Source organism: Dama dama, chromosome 27 (assembly GCF_033118175.1).
Source record: "Dama dama isolate Ldn47 chromosome 27, ASM3311817v1, whole genome shotgun sequence".
In the NCBI taxonomy this organism is placed as follows: domain Eukaryota; kingdom Metazoa; phylum Chordata; class Mammalia; order Artiodactyla; family Cervidae; genus Dama; species Dama dama.
The window spans coordinates 53,776,840-53,795,458 of record NC_083707.1 but is presented as its reverse complement, the minus strand read 5'-3'; the positions used below and the strand labels follow the sequence as shown (position 1 = coordinate 53,795,458).

Here is an 18,619-nt window from a genome sequence, read left to right as displayed (position 1 = left end):
GTGATGAATAGCAAAAATACAAGCATGACACTAAGTTTCACTGATGTGCAAAAAAAAAGAATGGATTTTCATTTGGAGTAATAAATTTGATGCAACAAAAGGAAAATAAATATATATGTGCATATTAAAATCCATAAAAAATATTAATTTAATTGAGCAGAGCCCTTCTGTAGATAAGCTGCACAGAGTACACGGAAATGTTCGCTTAGCATGAGTTGCCTATGATCTTAGCTAAATGAGCTGCTTCACACCTGCTTGACCAATGTCACTCTGTAAGGAGCTCCAAGTTCATGAGCCAAGTGGACCTTCTTTAAAAACAATAATAACATATGAAGAGAGAAAAATAGATATGAACGCATCAGCAAATCTAAGGCAAGTTGACTGCCTGGTCTTCCTTGAATTGAGGGATCTTCTTAAACTCACTTTGCTTCTTGAAGAAAAGCTGAGCCAGGATGTGGTCTGCGGTGGCCTGGAGATAATCGTCCATGTCAAGGGTTTGCAACTAAGAGTGGAAACCAGAAGAAGAGCTGTCAGCGCCAAAGTGCAGCCACAGAGACCCCACAGCCATCAGGGCATTTTCACAACGCAACTGCGTGGCTACCTAACACTGCTGCTGCTGCTGCGAAGTCGCTTCAGTCGTGTCCGACCCTGCGCGACCCCACAGACAGCAGCCCACCAGGCTCCGCCGTCCCTGGGGTTCTCCAGGCAAGAACACTGGAGTGGGCTGCCATTTCCTTCTCCAATGCGTGAGAGTGAAAAGTGAAAGTGAAAGTCGCTCAGTCGTGTCCGACTCCAGTGAGGCCGACACCAAAAGTATGGGACACCGGAATCCTATCCCCCACCTTGCCCCGAGAGAGTCTATAGCTGTTAATAGTTTTCCAGTGCATATTTCCTCAAAGAGCTCTCCACAAACCTTACCCCACATACCCCCAGGTTTGGAGGCTCAGAGAAGCAGATTCTGGAGTTTTCCAGTCTCCCTTAAAGAGGGGAAGTGTCATCACGGAAAACGAGCATCACCCAGCAGGACAGGCTCACCTCTTGGTATAGGTCTTGTTGATGAAACTGCTGAATTCACAGTGTGCTCCCTGCTGGAGATCCTGTTGGGTCTCCATGTGGGAAGAACCATGGCCAAGAGAACCACTGCCTGTCTGTTTTTGACCTGCCCCAGGGGTCCCCAGACTCATTCTCACCCTGTCTCAGCAGGGAATCTAGTCCTAAGACCATTTTTTAAAATCTAAGTTCTACTATTTATTCTTGTTCTTCAAACACATTATTCCATCTAAGGAGCACTGGGGTGAACTTTTAAAAGCAAACTATTTAATATAATGAATAATTTCTCTTAATACATGTTTTATAATACAGATCATGATATATCAGTTTTGCTTAAAACAATGATGGGAGGGAATGCTACTCCTTCTTGGAAGCACTGCTCAGTCATACTTCATGGTACTTCGTGTCTCCTATAGTTTCTTTTCATATACAAGATACTTTCTTTTCCTTCCTCCCTCTTCCTCTTTCTCTCTCTCTCCTTCTCCCTTATCTCTCTACCATAAATTTCAGAAGAATACATTGGCCATGCTTACTTCACCGCCTCCCTCTCTGTTCGGGAGCTGGCAAAGCTTCAAAACTCAGGCAATGCTTCTCTATGCCATAAGCTGTGTAAGAGCTCACTTTAACACCAGTAAGCCAACCCAATCCTGGCCAGCCCAATAGATATTAGGAAACCCACCTGCCCGCAGATGCTAATCATATTCCCAAATATCTTCACGATTAGCAATAGAAATGATTTTCTAAGTCTCTGTATGCTGCTTTTTGGGCTTCCCAGGTGGCACTAGTGGTAAAGAACCCGCCTGCCAATGCAGGAGACTTAAGAGACACGGGTTCGATCCCTGGGTTGGGAAGACCCCCTGGAGAAGGCCATGGCAACCCACTCCAGTATTCTTGCTTGGAAAATTCCATAGACAGAGGAGCCTGGAGGGCTACAGTCCATGGGGTTGCAAGGAGTCAGACGTGGCTGAAGCAACTGAGCACGCACACGTCTTTTTTCTCAGTTGGTTGAGAATTCGGGGAATTAAGAGAGAAATATGATGTATTGGATCCCGTTATAACCAAATGAAGAGATTATTTGATCTCCGAGTCTCCTCTTCACACACCGCTTCAGCCAGTTCATTAAGTCGGTCATCGAGTCAATACCCATATGCTGAGTCCCCTCTGTGACCCAGATGCACTGCCTGGCAGAGTACTCTGCACTTCACTGGCACTCACCATCTCCGACACTGGCTCATTCTCACCTGGTCTCCAGTGCTGAAGGCAAGAATGAGAAGCAAATCCTCATCGCATGTGCTCTTAATGTAATGCTGGGTTCCAGCGGGGAAAAATATCACATCTCCAATGTGAATGTTAAACTCTGTGGAACTCTGAGCATTGATAATGCCCACCTAAGGAGGGGGGGGAGAAACTATGCTGAACTGAAGCAAATAAAATCAAATATTCAATAAGGATAAGTATTCATAGTGAAGAACAGATCAATAAAAGCACGTGGTTACAAAGGGACTTCTCAGAGAAGGTAAACAGCAAAAAAGAGGCAATCCTTCACGTTCACATTCCTGTTTCTGAGACAGAGTTCCACAAAAATCAGAAGATACTCTATTGAAGTAAATGCCCCTCAAAATGCATTAGTGATATCAATACTGCAGAACATCATACAAAAAGAGCATTAATTGTTCTAATTAAGGGTATCAATGACATTCATTCACTAATTAGGCAGAGGATTTAAATTTCAGTGTTTTACTATGCCTACACCCTCCTTGCTACTCATTTGGGAAAATTCAGCCTTCTGGGAGAGCGAATCCTGAGGGTCTTCCTCTAAGAGGGCTGGAGACTGGATGCACATAAGCGCACACACATGCACCCAAAGCGCCTCACAAAGAGCATCTGACCCTTGAAAGAAAACCTGCGGAGGGTTAATGACAGCGCCCTTTTCCAGTTTAAGACAGCTGTCACCTCTAAAAACATAAAACTTTTGCTCCGGGTGACATAAAAGGTGCATTTCAGTCTGGTCTGATTGTATCTGTCACGACTAAGGCAGATATAAGCTAGAGAAGCCCATTTTGACCTTTGGATCTTCTCAGGAGCCCTACGAAAACCCAGAGGAGCTACTGTCAAAACACTGTGGTAAGATGCTATTTGTGTGGCTTTTCTTACGGCAAATATAATTAATTGACCACCCAAACTAGGACTCTCTGTAGAGTCAAAGGGGGTGCTATTAATAATTTCACCAAGGGGCTATATGGCCACCCTACTGGGGCTCCACACCTCCCTGCCACCCCCACTCATATTACACTGATAGGCAAACAGCCAATTTCATGGCCCCCAAAGCACGGCCCCCAAATGCTTGCGTTGCCTAAGAATGCAAAACTCAGAAAATGTAAGCAGGTATTCCAGCCCTTCACCATTAGTGATAAACCTCTTTATCAGTTCTGAAATGTTTTTAGAACCCTTCTCATGCTAAGAGCAAATATGGAAGTTACCTCACAGGACATGCATGGTATCCTCTATGGAAACCATGCCCAGAAAGCCATTTGCACAAAGTCCTATTCTATTACCAACAACTGAACCAAAACAAAGAAACACCTCCTACTTGCTTCCTTCTGCACTAAAAAGGAAAGTTCAGGGAAAAAAAATACTGTTCACAGAGAAATTACCTTTGCACATCCACTTATTACATATCCCATTTCATTTGCATTAAAATGAAAGTGTGGCTGTCGTAATCCATTGTTATAAATCCTGAGTGTACTCAAAGTGAGGGCTTTTCGATGCTTGAGAAAGAAAAGGAAAAATGAATTCCAACATTAAGCCAACATTCAACTCAGCAATTTAACAATTCATATAATCATCATAGTAACTAATGTTTACAAAGCCCTCACTGAGAACAGGCAATTTTTCATATCCTTTACAGTTACTATGTCACTTGTCCCTTATAACAATCTTGCAAGACTGCCACCAACTTTGTGAGATGCAATTAAAGTCCAGGTTGCCTGAGTAAACTAGGGACACACCGTGGCAGAACTGGGGTTTGAATCAGGGGATCTGATGCCAGAGCTGTGCTCTCAGTCATTAAACAATACCGCCAGTTGAGCATTTAAAACACATGAAAAGAGAAATCTCACAAGCCTCCGGTCTCTTTATTAATGTAACCATCCATGCCAAGAAGTTAAGCTCCCAAATTCACAATGAGGCCTCAATCAATAGTTTGCATTAACCAGGTCAATGAGTGTTTGACTAGCTCTTGCCTTTTGCTTTGTCCAAAAAAACTGACCTAACCTAAAGCTCACATTTCATCAATTTTGATAATCATCAAAACATTTTTCTCAATTACCTGATTCAGGAATTCACTAAAAATGTTTTCATTGTGGCTCAGTTCATTTCTATTTTTCCAATATTGTGCCAACTGTATTATTCCTCCTGGAAATTTATATTCTTTTGAACCTGAAATCAGATGAAATTTAAAAAACAAAATAAGACAAAACTACTTCAAAATGGTACCACAAAAGGAGAGCCTAATGCAGCCCCAGGAACAGCCCTTCTACAGCCACAGGAAGTTATGTGGTAGGAAGTGCTACTGCACATCCTGTGTGCTGCCAAGATATTGACCTGATAACTACCAGATGCTATCCTACCTTCCCAAGTTCTCCTGAAATTTCTAACATACAGTGACCTCTTTAAGACGTTCAGCTCAGGGGACCTGGCTGTAAAACGTGAGAAGTGTTAGCCATTCAGTTGTGTCCAACTCTTTGCGACCCTATGGACTGTAGCCCTCCAGGCACCTCTGTCCATGGGGATTCTCCAGGCAAGAATACTGGAGTGGGTTGCCATGCCCTCCTCCAGGGGATCTTCCCGACCCAGGGATCTAACCCTGTCTGCTGCACTGTAGGTCGACTCTTCACTGTCTGAGCCACCAGGGAAGCCCCTGGAAAATGCGAGACTCATCCTAAATACCAATCTCTACTTCTCTCCTCGATCAGTCAATGAAGTCCTGTCAGTTCAGCAACTCTAAATTCCCTGCTTCTCAACAATTCTTTCTGTCTCCCAGAGGGAGGCCACCATCATCCCCTACCTCAGAGACTGCAAGAGTCCCTGACTCATCTCCCTGCTTCCCATCTGGCCACTTTCAATCATTCTCCACAATTCTACTGGGCTGGTCATCACTTCAAAAGCAAAACCTAACACCAACGAAAGAGACAGCTGCAGCCCATGTTCACTGCAGCGTTATTTACAATAGCCAAGATATGGGAACAATCTACGTGCCCAAGCTCACAGGTACAGGGAACAGAGTGGTAGCGGCCAGAGGCTGGCAATGGGGGTGGCTGAAATGGGTGAAGAAAGGCAAAAGATACAAACTTCCAGTTATAAAATAAACAAGTCATGGGGACATGACACAGAACAAGGCACCATAGTTAATAACACTGTAAAGCACACACTGGCTTCCCTGGTCGCTCAGCTGGTAAAGAATCCGCCTGCAGTGTGGGAGACCCGGGCTCGACCCCTGGGCTGGGAAGATCCCCTGGAGAAGGGATAGGGTACCCACTCCAGTATTCTGGCCTGGAGAATTCCATGGACCCTATAGTCCACGGGGTCGCAAAGAGTCAGACACGACTCAGTGACTTTCACTTCACAATGCATACATTAGAGTTACTAAGATCTTGTAAGTTCTCATGATAAGAAAAAAAAAATATGCAACTATTAATATGTACAGTGTTACTGTACTATGTACAGATGTTACTAATAACTGGACTTATTGTGGTGATCACGTCATAATATATACAAATATTGAATCACTGTGATGTACACCTGAGACTAACATCATGTTGTATGTCAGTTACACCTCAATAAGATAATATAAAATAAATGATAAAAATAGGTAAATTAAAAACCTCACTGTATCACTCTCCTGTTTAAAACCCCTTAATTGGGACTTCCCTGGTGGTCCAACAGTTAAGAACCCAACTTGCAACCCAGGTTCAATCTTTGATGGGGGAACTAAGATCCCACATGCTGCAAAGCACCTAAGCCCGAGCCCCTTCACTACCAAGCCTGTGCGTCACAGCTGGAGAGTCCATGTGCCTCAACAAAGATCCTGTGTGCGGAGACCTTCACAGGATCTTCACTGCACAAAGATCCCATGTAGCCAAACTAATGAGCTATTAATTTTTAAATAAATAAAAATAAACCCCTTAATTGCTACATGGTTGGAGCCCTCCTCTCTCATCAGGCTCTTCTACAGCATTGCCCAGCCCCAACACATCCCCGCACACTCTGAATTTTTCTCCCACATTCTCATTTGCTTCCAGGCCTTTTCTTTCATCTCCTACTCTGTTGAGAAATGTGTTTTTTCAAAGTTCTCTTGACTATGACTGGCTGTAAAAAATTTTTTAAAAATTAAAAAAACACATTACATCTTAATCCAATACACCTATGTAATCATACATATATAAATACTTAACCAAAAAGTAAAAAGCCTTCACAAAATAACATACTATACCTTTCAAGTCATAAAAGTACCTCCACACAAAGCTATCTGGTGACTGTGAGTAATTAGCATTGACAACCAGTTCTGCCAAATTGGGAGGAAGATTGACCCCCTGATCCTCCTTTTGCTTGTGGAATGTTCTAATGAAATTAATTCCACCTTCAGGCTGAAACACATAAGAGACCATGTAAAATATTTGTGAACTAAGACCCAGCACAGCCAAATAAATAAAATAAATAGTTTAAATTTTAAAAAGGAACGAAGTACTGATACATGCTACAACATGAACACTGAAAACCTTATGCTAAGCGAAAGAAGCCAGACACAAAAGGCCACATGTTGTGTGTTTTCATTTATATGAAATAGACAGAACAGGCAAATCCACAGAGAAGGCCGACAGCAGTTGCCAGGGCCTGGGGGTAGGAGAGAATGGGGAGTGAGGCAAAGAAATTTCATTTCTTTTTGAGCGAATGAAAGTATTCTAAAGTCAGACAGTGGAGCCGGTTGCACAGATCTGAGAACACACTAAAAACTTTGAAACTGTACACTTTAAAAGGGATGGATTTTACAGTACATGGATTACGTCTCAACAAAGTTGTTATATTTTAAAATGTCCCAAAAAAAGGTATTTGTGAAACGTCCTACAAATTTTAGCAACAGAAGAGGACAGCTGAGGACAGGGTAGCATTGCCACCGGTGTGGTTCTCAATGGCCCAGGCAAAAGAGATGACCTCAGCTAGCCTGAGATTTGTGATCTTTATGAAAACCGTCCAAGTATTCAATTGATTGGCACTGGTACTTTATGGTCAATGTAAACTCCTGCAAAAATGTACACTGGTTCCCATGCTTACCAATACTCTCATTCTAACGACTCATTTTTTCTACTCCTCCTTAAAACGTTAGAGCAGGATTTACTACAAGATAAATCTCAGAATCCCACTATTAAAGTCCCTAAATTTACCACAGAACCCCTTTGAATTGCCATGCCTGGACCATCTCCAGTTCTGATCACCGATTTGCACTTTCAGCATCTACATGTGACCCTCTAAACCCAGCACTTTCAGCAGTTTCTCCAGCGAAACTGAGAGAGATCAAAAGCAGCTATTCCTCAGGAAACACTGTGGGCTCCTCTGCTTTAGATTAAGAAAATACAATCACATCATCTGTAGGAAAGTTCTCCCTGGATGAGTTTATGGCTTTTCAGAGATGAAAAATTATAGTAATTTTTACTATCATAAACTTTATACCAATTCATTATATCAGTAGTTTTCGGGACCTCCCTAGTGGTCCAGGGGTTAAGAATTCACCTTCCAATGGGATTGGAAGAGACTCGGATTTGATCCCTGGTAGAAGAACTAAGATCCCACACACCACAGAGTAACTCCTGAGTCCACACGCTCTGGAGCCCACACACAACTAGAGAAGCCTGTGTACCGCAACGTCTTCACATGCCACAACTAAGACCTGATGCAGCCAAAGAAATAAATAGTAAAACAAAATATTTTTTAAAACTAGTTTCCTATAGAAGCCCTTCTTAGGGGAAAATAAAAAGCAGTTCAACTTCGAGGCAGTTTATGTATTAAGTAGGAAGCAAGTCATGTTCTTGAGCCCATTACCCACCTGTTACTTTGCTGACTGCCACCTTAGAAACTCAAATAGCCATGCCCTCTTGGTGCCCATAGAATGTACACCCTCTCAGGATTTGTTCTCAGCAGTGGTACACACCTTAAGTGACCTGGAAGTATTCTCAGCAGTGATACAGACCTTAAGTGACCTGGAAGCAATATCTTCAGGTGTAGAAAAAAAGACATCATCAACATCCAGGGTCTGAAGTTCCTCATGTGTAGAAAAGAAGAGCAAGAAAAAGCAGTCTTCACTCCCCACATTCTTTATCCAGTGCACTGTGTTTTCCGGGAAGAAGATCACTTGGCCAGCTGTAACATTGTACGTGGTAACGACAGCACCATCATCAACCACCCCAACCCACGCCGTCCCCTGAAATGTAAACGGAAGAACACATCCCAACATCAATTTGGAGCGATGTTCTTCAACCTTTTTTCATTACCTGCCTTCTAAGGTACCATGTTAGACTGTTTATCTAATCACCACCCTATGAAACGTTAACATTACAGAGGTACTGCAGACCTGTACATGGTACACACACACTGCTTATGTACTACATGTACATCTACGCTTTAGACATAAAAAGAGTAATATTTTCACCCTGCTAACAACCAGTTTTTGCCCTCTTCCGGGTAATACCACCCCACTGAGCATTTACAGCTCTAAGATCATGCTAGTTTGAAAAGACTGCAAGCACATGTGTGTGTTCATAGACGGTTGCATAAACATGCATGTGTATGCTTGTGTATGTTTGTGTGTTTTCACACAGATGTGTATGTATTTACCAGGTAAGAAAAAGCCTACATACAATTTTAATAATGATAATAGTAATAACATAGTGCATTTACTGTTTTGTCCAAGTATTCTTCTAAGGAGGGTTTAATCTCATAGATGAAGCTCTAATCTCTCCTGTTGTAAATTCTAAAATCGAGCGAATTGTCCAAGTATAAAAAGGAAGTTTTATTAGCAATAACAGAAATATGTCACACATAAAAATTGGCTGATCTACCAGCCCAGGTGGGATGCATGAGACAAGTGCTCGGGCCTGGTGCACTGGGAAGACCCAGAGGAATCAGGTGGAGAGGGAGGTGGGAGGGGGGATCGGGATGGGGAATACATGTAACTCCATGGCTGATTCATGTCAATGTATGACAAAACCCACTGCAATGTTGTGAAGTAATTAGTCTCCAACTAATAAAAATAAATGAAAAAAAAAAATTGGCTGATCTATTAACAAGATTACCAGAGTAAGACCAAACTCTGAAAGTTCTATGAAAGCTTAATCACTCCAATTTCCCCAGTGTCTGGAACACAGAAGCCATAAATACATTTCAGAATTAATGAATTATTTGCAATTCAGGGAAGTACACTCATTTCACTTCCAGCTCTATTTCGCTTGACTTCCAAGGAATTCTGAAAGGTAAAAGGGACAAAGGGCATCCCATTGGCTGATCCCAGGTTGAACATCAGCAAAACTAGTTCGTTATTCCAGTCCCTGCTTTTTCCCTAAAGGGAAGCTGTAGTCTCTTTGATCATTAGATCAGAGCTAACAGTTAGCTTTGGCTCAAAGGAAGGAACAGTGATCTGAGCTTAACAATGTATGAAAAATGATCTCATATTGAAGAAAGAAGTTCAAAGTGATGCCACGAATAATTAAAACAGACTAATGTTCCAAGGCACTGCTAACTGGTCTAATTGGGTACACAGCCAAAGCCTGGATGTTGTCTATCATCCTATTAGTTAAGTAGGTTTTGCAACAACCTAAATAATAGCCTGAGGACACACAGCACGAATGCTCAAGCACAGAATGTGGGCAAACGGGTTATACCTGTACAAGATAGCCATGTTCGTTGGCATTGAAGTGCCAATGAGGGGCCCGGAGGCCACTGCTTTTTATTCTCAGGGTCCCCAGACTCATCTGTGATCTCTGGCTGTTCAAGCTGCTGCCAAAGGCCTCTTCTTCCATACTGAGGTAGTCTTTGGCATTGTTCCTGTACCGGGCCCACTGGATTGCGCCACCAGGGAACTCAAACACCTGAAAAGTCATACGCGAACCGTCAGCATGGAGGCCATCTCCCGAGGAATGCGAGGCCACCTCGGCCCCCAGAGTGAGGGGGCAGCATAGGGGAAAAGGACACAGGGGTGAGTGGATACGGGAGTCCCCCCCAAAAAGAAGAGAAAGAACAGGTCTGCAAGACTCCAGGAGACAACAGTGCCATCAAGCCCTGTTAGACAGAAAAATGAACTCCTATCTTGACAAGAGAACACAGGGCTTTCCATCTGTCCACCTGCACCTCTCCCCTCCAGCCAGAGAACCAGCTACTAAAGCAAAGTTCAGCCTGGAGCCAACATCCACCCACCGTTCCCCTTCTCCATCCCTCACTTCCCTTCATCCAAACAGCCCACAACTGCTTCCTTCTGATGAAGAGAGGACAAAGCTTAGTAAACAAGCAATGGAAACTTCATTTTGAAATCATCATTTATAATAATGATTCTTTTTCCTAATAAGTGTGATCCATACCTTGGATTTAGATAAATGATTAAGAAACTGAAATTTTGGATCAACAGCCTTTGGCACCACGGGAATTGCTGTTTGCAGAGGTTGGGCTCCCGGTTCTGAAAGGGGCTGAGGGTTGTTGACATAAACCAAGGAGAGAATCAGGACTCCGATCACTGTGGTGATGGTGCAGGCCAAAAGACACACCAGGAAAATGCTCATCAGTGACCACTGCCTCGTCCTTTCCTAGAAGAAATTGGAAATTATTCTGCACTCTTGAGGCATCAGAAACATTGCCAACTGTCTGAGTTTGGTTTATTTCCTCTTTTATTTAAAAGAAAAACACACTTGTGGGATAAACATACTTGGTAAAATGAGACACGTGTGAATCAGTACACACACGCGCACTCACAGTTTGGTCAGGCCCCAGAAGACGGCTGTTCTGCTCTCTGTACAGCCCTTGCCCCACCCTGCCTCACCCTTACCTGATGCGCATGACTGCCTCCCCTCCTAAGGCGAAACTAATCAGTAACCATGTGTGTGATCGGCCTGACCCCCACTAATGATGGTTCCAGCCCTCGGACCACATCGTCTCTGGTATGTTCGGTCATCACCGAGGAACACTGGCCCTTGCAATGGTTGCTAACCCAGAGCTGTGGGCAGATGCGTTCCAACAGTCTGCCTGCAACCCAGGAGCCCTTCTGACATCATGCCCCCTGTAATAGATAGCCCCCTCCTCCTCTGTGCAGGGAAAATCGAGGCTGTGTCCTGCCTGCCCTAGGCAGTACCTGGTGGGTGTCCCTCCAGGCCCTTGGCCTCTGACCTGTAAGACTCCTGTCCAGTGCACCACTGACGTCTCTGTCGCTGACTCGGGTTCTCTCTTCAGTCTAGCAGCTGAGCAAGTGCAAGAACTGTAGGACACTCACACATAGCCCATACATCAGATGACACCCAAATAAACAAGAATAAAAATAAACATTTGAGGACTGGGGCACAGAATAAATTAAGGAAATTAGGTACTGGGAAATTAAGTACCCAGCTAAGTACTTCCAAGTCAGTCAATTAGACCCTATTTATCAGTTTCTTCACCTGAAAATCAATGAGGTTATAAGGAGTTATTTTCTAAGAATGTTTCGGTTCCAGAATGTACAAATGCATTTATGTGTACAGGTACATGCATGGGAATAAGTAATGGGAATATCAGTAATCAATGGGCCTGACCTGATCAGTCTCTGTCTCTCCCTCCCTCCGTCATTTAAATAGCTTCAGTAAATTCCCTCCTTCCTGTGTATTACCTATATGAGGTCCTAAGTCATCACTCAACTCGAAGTCATGGTATTTCCATGTATTTCTATGTTACTACTTCCTGGTTTCATATCACAAATATATGCTATAAACAACAGTACTATTTCTGAGTTACAATCCACATTACTAGAAGCTGCCAAGAAAATACTCACCCTAACCTTTGAACCAACTTGCCCTTACTCATCTGACCACTAAAATGACAATTATCATCAGTGATATCAAGGACTCCTTTTCCACTGCTCTCTGAGTTCCTGGTCTTGCTCTCTGAGCAAGTAAATTTTTGATCACTAATAATTCTAATATAGATATTCTTACTTTAACACTCATAAATATTCAAAAGAACACAAATCACAAATGTTGGCAGGGATGTGGGGAAAAGGTTGGAACCCTTGTACACTGTTGGTAGGAATGTAAACTCTGCAGCCACTGTGGAGAACAATATGGAGGTTTCTCAAAAAACTAATAATGGAACTACCATATGACTTGGAGATTTTACTCCCAAGTATATATTTAAAATAAAAACACTAATTCAAAGGGATACATGCACCTCAATGTTCATAGCAGCATTATTTACAATCTCCAAGGTATGGAAGCAACCTAAGTGTCCGTTAACAGAAGGTTGGATAAAGAAGATGTGGTATATATACAATGGAATACTACTCAGTCATAAAAAAGGAACAAAATTCCTTGCCATTTGTAGCAACATGGATGGACTGGGAGGGCATTGTGCTAAGTGAAATAAGTCAGACAAAGAAAGACAAATACTGTATGATATCACTTATATGTGGAATCTAAAAAAACACAACAAACTAGTGAATATAACAAAAAAAGAAGCATACTCACCATATAGAGAGCAAATTAATGATTACCAGTGGGTAGGCAGGGGAAGAGCAATGGGTTGGGGAATAAGAGTACAAACTGTTGGGCGTAAGACAGGCAACAAGGATGTATTATTATACAACAGAGAGAATATTGCCAATATTTTGTAATACTTGAATGTAGTTTTTTTAACGTGTAAAAAATTTTTTAATGTTTTAAATTATTTAATGATGTTTTGTATAGCATAATCATTTACCAACATATTCAGTTTAACATTATATGAGGGTATTATATTGAACGATAAATAACTCATTAATGCCGTGAACAAGAATTCGTAGAAAGCTGGGCCACTAAATAGCTACAGGAGTTAGCAGTTTATGAGAGAAAAGGCAGGTCAGGAGATTTTCAGAATAGGACATGCTACCTTTCTGAAGAAGGTCACTTGAAGAAAACTGGCCTAAGGAGGGGTTCTTTCCTGAGATCTGCATAAAGGTTTTGAAGCAAGTAATCTCAAGGTGTAAATTCCCATTTACATTCTTACCATTCTGGAGAAGGTGTTCATCTTCCCCTCAGACACAACCTTCCGCTTTGCATCTTCATGCATTTCAAATGCTAAGTTGTCCATTGGCTAAGAGGGCAAGCAAGTCACTGAAAAAGAACAACAGGGGAGGGATGTAGCTTTAGCAAATGCAGAAACCCCTGAGAAGAATGACCATTCTTAAGTAAGGAAGTGCTTATATAAAGCTGAAAGTCAAGGAAATGAAATAAGGAAGCTGTTTCTTAAACAATAATCTTGGTTGAAAAAAAAAACCCATAGAAAGAATTGCCAAATTAGAGACCAATAAACACTTCCAGTCCACCACTCTTTGCTCACTGATGACACACACGACAGATAATGACAGTAGCTACTAACGTTTATTTCCTCCCTTCCACCGAGTACCGAGCACAGTGCTAAGAGCTTTCCAAACATCATGGGATTTAATGCTTACAGCAATCCTGTCAGGTATTCTGGTGATTATTCCCACTTTGTAAATTAGGAACCTAGGCACCAAGAGGTGTGATACCTGCCCCAAATCACACACCTAGTTTTAGAGAAGGAGCAAAGATACCCTTTATCAAAAGATTGTCCCATAACATTGGGTTCTCTGCAGAGTCTGATGTGGGTACAAACCTTTTCTCACCCACACCAGTCCTGCCAGGCAAGAATACTGGAGTGTGTTGCCATTTCCTCCTCCAGGGCAGCTTCCAGACCCAGGGACTAAACCAGTGTCTCTTGTGTCTGCTGCATTGGCAGGTGGATTCTTTACCACTGGTGCCATCTAGGAATCCCTGCCTCTTGAGAGTGTGATTCATTGGTCTACGTGGTTTGTTTATTGGATAATGCTGTTAAAGTTAAATCTTTAAAATTCATTTTACATCATCTTTCCTGGTAATGAGCTGTGGCCTGAGTAAGCTAAAAATCTACTACTATAACCCACAAAACAATCAACCATCTGAAACCAGTAGGCGGTGTTTTGGGGGTTCTAAGGAGCTCTGGTCCTTTATGTCTCAGTGCAGAAAGAATTCAGCGAGGGGCAAAGTGACTAGAGAAAGTCTGTGAACAGCAACCAAGACCCAGAACAGCCAAAAAATAAATAAATATTTTTTAAAGAGAAATTATTTGTTAGAACAGGACATTTGTGAGGCTTACAAACAGCTGGGTGAGAAGGTGCCACACCCCAGGAACTTGGTGAGTTACATTCTTTTTATCAAAGGAAAAGTGGGCAGGGGGAATAGACCACCTCCTTCCTCATTCTTGAGTAGACATGATGCTTCCATCATCAGCTCCTTCTCCAGGTTAGGCACAGGAGTTTTCTTGTCCCTCCATGGTCAAGCCAGGACTGTCAGGGCTCCATGGAAAAATTATTTCAGGTCTCAGTACAATGAAGGTCTTTCAAGTCACGTTTTTGTAAATTATTGAATTTTAAATGTGCAGAGAGTATGTCATAGGGGTCATTTACTTACTGAGCTCACTGAGCAGAATGTGGGTCTCATGCCACCATTATTTTCTTGTTTTGAGGCATATCTTGTGCTTCTGTGGCATGGTTTGTTGTTAAGCAAGCCTGCTTAGTTTTGTGGTTAAGCAAAACTACTTTCTTGAGTAACCATTAACTTACAGGGGTCTCCCATACTTTCTTCTTTATCTACCATTCTCTAGAGGAATTAACTATTTAATCATCTATTTTGTCCCTTTATATCTTCAATAAACAGGACTGAGTGCCTACTCTATTTCAGGCTGTATACCACTTTATATATTAAGAAGGCTTTTATTAGCGTATAATCTGGTAGGAAAAACAGAAAGGAAACCAAATAGTTTCCCCCAACAACATGCTGAGTTATGATAGAAGTATGCACAAGATCTTGGGAGGACAGAGAGAGTAACTTTGTCTAAGACAGAAAGAAAAGACAGGGCCAATCTGAAAACATAATTTTGAGCTAAGACTTCGAGTCCTAACACGATTTCTCTTGTTAGGCATACCTACTTGCATTCTATTTTCTATGTCTGGCTGCCTGGAAGTAGCTTCTTAAGAGAGCATGTAGTAAAAATACAGATCCTATCTGGGTCAGGCAGCTCTGACTCCGACAAGACTGACGGTTAACCTGTGCCCAAACGATGGGGAGTGGCTGTGTGACTTTCCTACCATCTCGTCAAACCTAAGACTTGTCAGTGACTCATATCAATTTAGCCTTTTCCCATAAAGTCCTGGAATTTAAATGTATGGCATTTGATTTTTGAGATAATAAAATATTCAAAATAATTTATCTATGGGGCTAGCAAGGTGATTTTCTCATTGTGCTATTACAGTACCATAAAACATATTTTCCTGTTCAAGTTTCCTGGTGCATTTGTCAGACAGAAAATGCTACATTTTAACATCTCTAAAAAGGGGATGTGCTTTACAATGAGTGAGCAATAAGATTCAATGGAAATACAGTTGGTGTGGCCTCACAAGTATATACTAGATGAGTATCAGTCCTGCCAGTGGTTATAACCAGGGCAAAATTTTATAGTGTATGATTCAGAGTGAAAATTCTGGAGCCAGACCATCAGGGTTTGAATCCTAATTCTGCTACTTAGTAGCTGTGTGACCCAGGGTGAGTTATTTAACCTCCTGGGCCTCAAGCGCTTCATTTTTTTGTTGTTTGTTATTTCATCGCTAAGTTGTATCTGACTCTTTTGCGACCCCATGGTACTGTAACCCACGAGGCTCCTCTATCCACAGGATTTCCCAGGCAACAATACTGGAGTGGGTTGCCATTTCCTTCTCCAGGGGATCTTCCCAAACCAGGGATCAAACCCATGTTTCTTGCATTGGCAGGCATATGCTTTATCACTGAGCCACTTGGGAAGTCCTCTTCATCTTTACAATAGAGATAATAATGTTGCCCTCATAAAGGTTTGAAAAGATTGAGCCAGTTAATGTAGATAAAGTGTTTCATACAGAGCCTGCACATAATAAGTGCCCAGTGAATCCTTTTTAAGAAGCACAAGTAGACTTATTACTTTAATAATTTGCTTATTTTAAAATGGCAGAAGGACGTCTGAATTCATAAATCACCTATTGCCCCTCCTAGTAAGTCAAAGTGCTACATCCTCAACCATTACCTTGAATGATTTATAGAACTGTCCTTATTCTACAAATTAGAAAATCACAGTAAAAAAAAAAAAAAAACCTGCTTACATTAAGCTAACTGAATTGTAACTAAAACCCCGGTTTTCTTATTGCTAATACAATGAGCCTTCTGTCTAGACCTGCAGGATATAGTGATGCACTGGGGTGGGGGGCGGGGGCGGGGGCGGGGGCAGAGCCGCTAGAAGGGAGAGTCTAGCTCTCTGATTCACTATGTAGAAGAAACCCACCTGCCAACCAAGAACACTCATCTCAAACTCATGTAAACAAATAATAAATTTCTGACATATTGCAACATTCTACATTTGGGCAATCTATTTTTTTTTTTTACCACATACTGAAACAAACTTGTATCCCTATAAAGCTATATCTCTAGTCCTATTGCCACTAAAGTATGCCGCCAGGTTTATTCTTTGAATGTTTATCTGCATCACAAGGGCTAGGAGCATGCTAAAAATACATTTGGCAAGTGCAAAGAACTGACTCATTAGAAGAGACCCTGATGCTGGGAAAAACTGAAAGCAGGAGGAGAAGAGGACGACAAAGGATGAGATTGTTGGACGGCATCACCAACTCAATGGACATGAGTTTGAGCAAGTTCCAGGAGTTGGTGATGGACAGGGAAGTCTGGCGTGCTACAGTCCATGGGGTCTCAGAGTCAGACATGACTGAGCAACTGAACTGAATTGAATAACTGCTGATTGCAATATCTATCAAATGAATACATATTAAGATATAACTCTTCATTAAATGACTGGAGTTTACTTTCCTGGAACACACTCAATCAAAACATACTGTTTCTCTTTGAAAACCTGAGTCAACTAGATTCTTACTTTATGCCATGTTGGTGGAGGAGAAAAGGAGGTGCTTCTATGTTCCAGTAAGAACATTTCCCCAGCTTCCCCCATCTCCAAGTTATCTGAATTATATAATGATTCAGGTGGAGAAAGCTGATAAGACAAAGTTGGGCAATCAGTTTTGATTACTTCCTTTGAAATGTCTACCAGTAACAAGATGGATCAATGCTCTTACTATGCAAATGTTTCTTATCTATTGCTCAGCTTTCAGATATCCAGACACTGGAGACAGTTACCAGCACCATAGAAGATATAGACCCTCATCTCAAAGACAACAGAGTAATGATTCACACCAGCTAACAAATGCACGAGGAAAATTAAACAACAAGAAAATGATGTTGTATAGTATCCTGATAACAAGATGGGGCTTCCCAGGTAGTGCAGCGGTAAAGAATCTGCCTGCCAGTGCGGGAGACGCAAGAGACACAGGTTCGATTCCCTGGATCAGGAAGATCCCCTGGGGAAGGACATGGCTACCTGCTCCAATATCCTTGCCTGGGAAATCCCATGGACAGAGGAGCCTGGAGGGTCGCAAAGAGCTGGACACAACTTAGTGACCAAGCACACACCACACACGTACAAGAACAAGACGGAAATCACCTTACTAGCCCCACAGATAAAACATTTTACTTTAAATATTTTGTCACCTCAAAATCAATGCCATACATGTAAATTTCAGATATTTGTGGGGAAAGGCTCAATACATGTTCCCATTGCTCCCACTGCTACCCATTCCAGAATGTTCTCAAGAAGAACCCTAACACTACAGGTGTTTGATGGGTATGGGCCCCTAAAGTAAGTGTCAGCGAAGGGAAGGAGCTGGGCAGGAGCCTTGAACTTGTACAGAAAATGAAAACATTCTATTCATGCAGCTCTACATGATGATCTGATCTTGGCCTAGCTCCTTAAACTTGCTAAGTCAGTTTTCCTCATGGTCATAAAATTAAGGCTGGATTAAATAACCCTTAAGACTATCTAGCTCTACCCACTTGAATTGGAGGTAAAATTATCTTGAGAAATAATATTCCTAGATTCCCAGCACTCCCATTTTTTCAAAATTCTATTGACATAATTCAAGATATTCAACAGTTCAGCTTTTGTTTTTCCCCCCCAAATAATTGCTTCATCTATAATTTTTAGTGCCAATCTGACATTAAAAGAGAAGGCCACTGAGTGTTGAGATGAACAAAATCAGCTGAGTCCAACTCTAGAACCTGTTACAGCGCACATGAATTCATGCAACAAATACTGGCTGAATGCTCACAATGCCCAGGCAATGTTTTAAGTGCCTGAGGTAGATCAGCACCCCAGACAATAA

The 18,619-nt window shown here is 42.0% G+C and overlaps 1 protein-coding gene across 1 annotated transcript; it reads right to left on the bottom strand.

The window, feature by feature from the left end:
• Nucleotides 1-124: 124 nt before the first annotated feature.
• Nucleotides 125-12,810, bottom strand: LOC133047468 (uncharacterized). Its single transcript, XM_061130686.1, has 10 exons — nucleotides 12,798-12,810; nucleotides 11,473-11,543; nucleotides 10,674-10,895; nucleotides 9,981-10,187; nucleotides 8,255-8,524; nucleotides 6,542-6,695; nucleotides 4,379-4,488; nucleotides 3,705-3,818; nucleotides 2,292-2,438; nucleotides 125-502 (listed from the first exon to the last, which is right to left on the bottom strand). The coding sequence occupies exons 3-10, from the start codon at nucleotides 10,869-10,871 to the stop codon at nucleotides 368-370; spliced, it is 1,335 nt and encodes a 444-aa protein (XP_060986669.1). The 5' UTR covers nucleotides 10,872-10,895; nucleotides 11,473-11,543; nucleotides 12,798-12,810; the 3' UTR covers nucleotides 125-367.
• Nucleotides 12,811-18,619: the final 5,809 nt, after the last annotated feature.

Bases quoted from the DNA above. Each gene is read 5' to 3' on its own strand.
- LOC133047468 (XM_061130686.1), bottom strand. From the start codon at position 10,871: ATGAGCATTTTCCTGGTGTGTCTTTTGGCCTGCACCATCACCACAGTG. The intron at 2,439-3,704 runs GTAATTTCTCTG...CCCCCTCCTTAG, and splicing joins TAATAAGTGGATGTGCAAAG to GTGGGCATTATCAATGCTCA. The intron at 503-2,291 runs GTGAGAATGAGC...TTCCACTCTTAG, and splicing joins CCTTCAGCACTGGAGACCAG to TTGCAAACCCTTGACATGGA.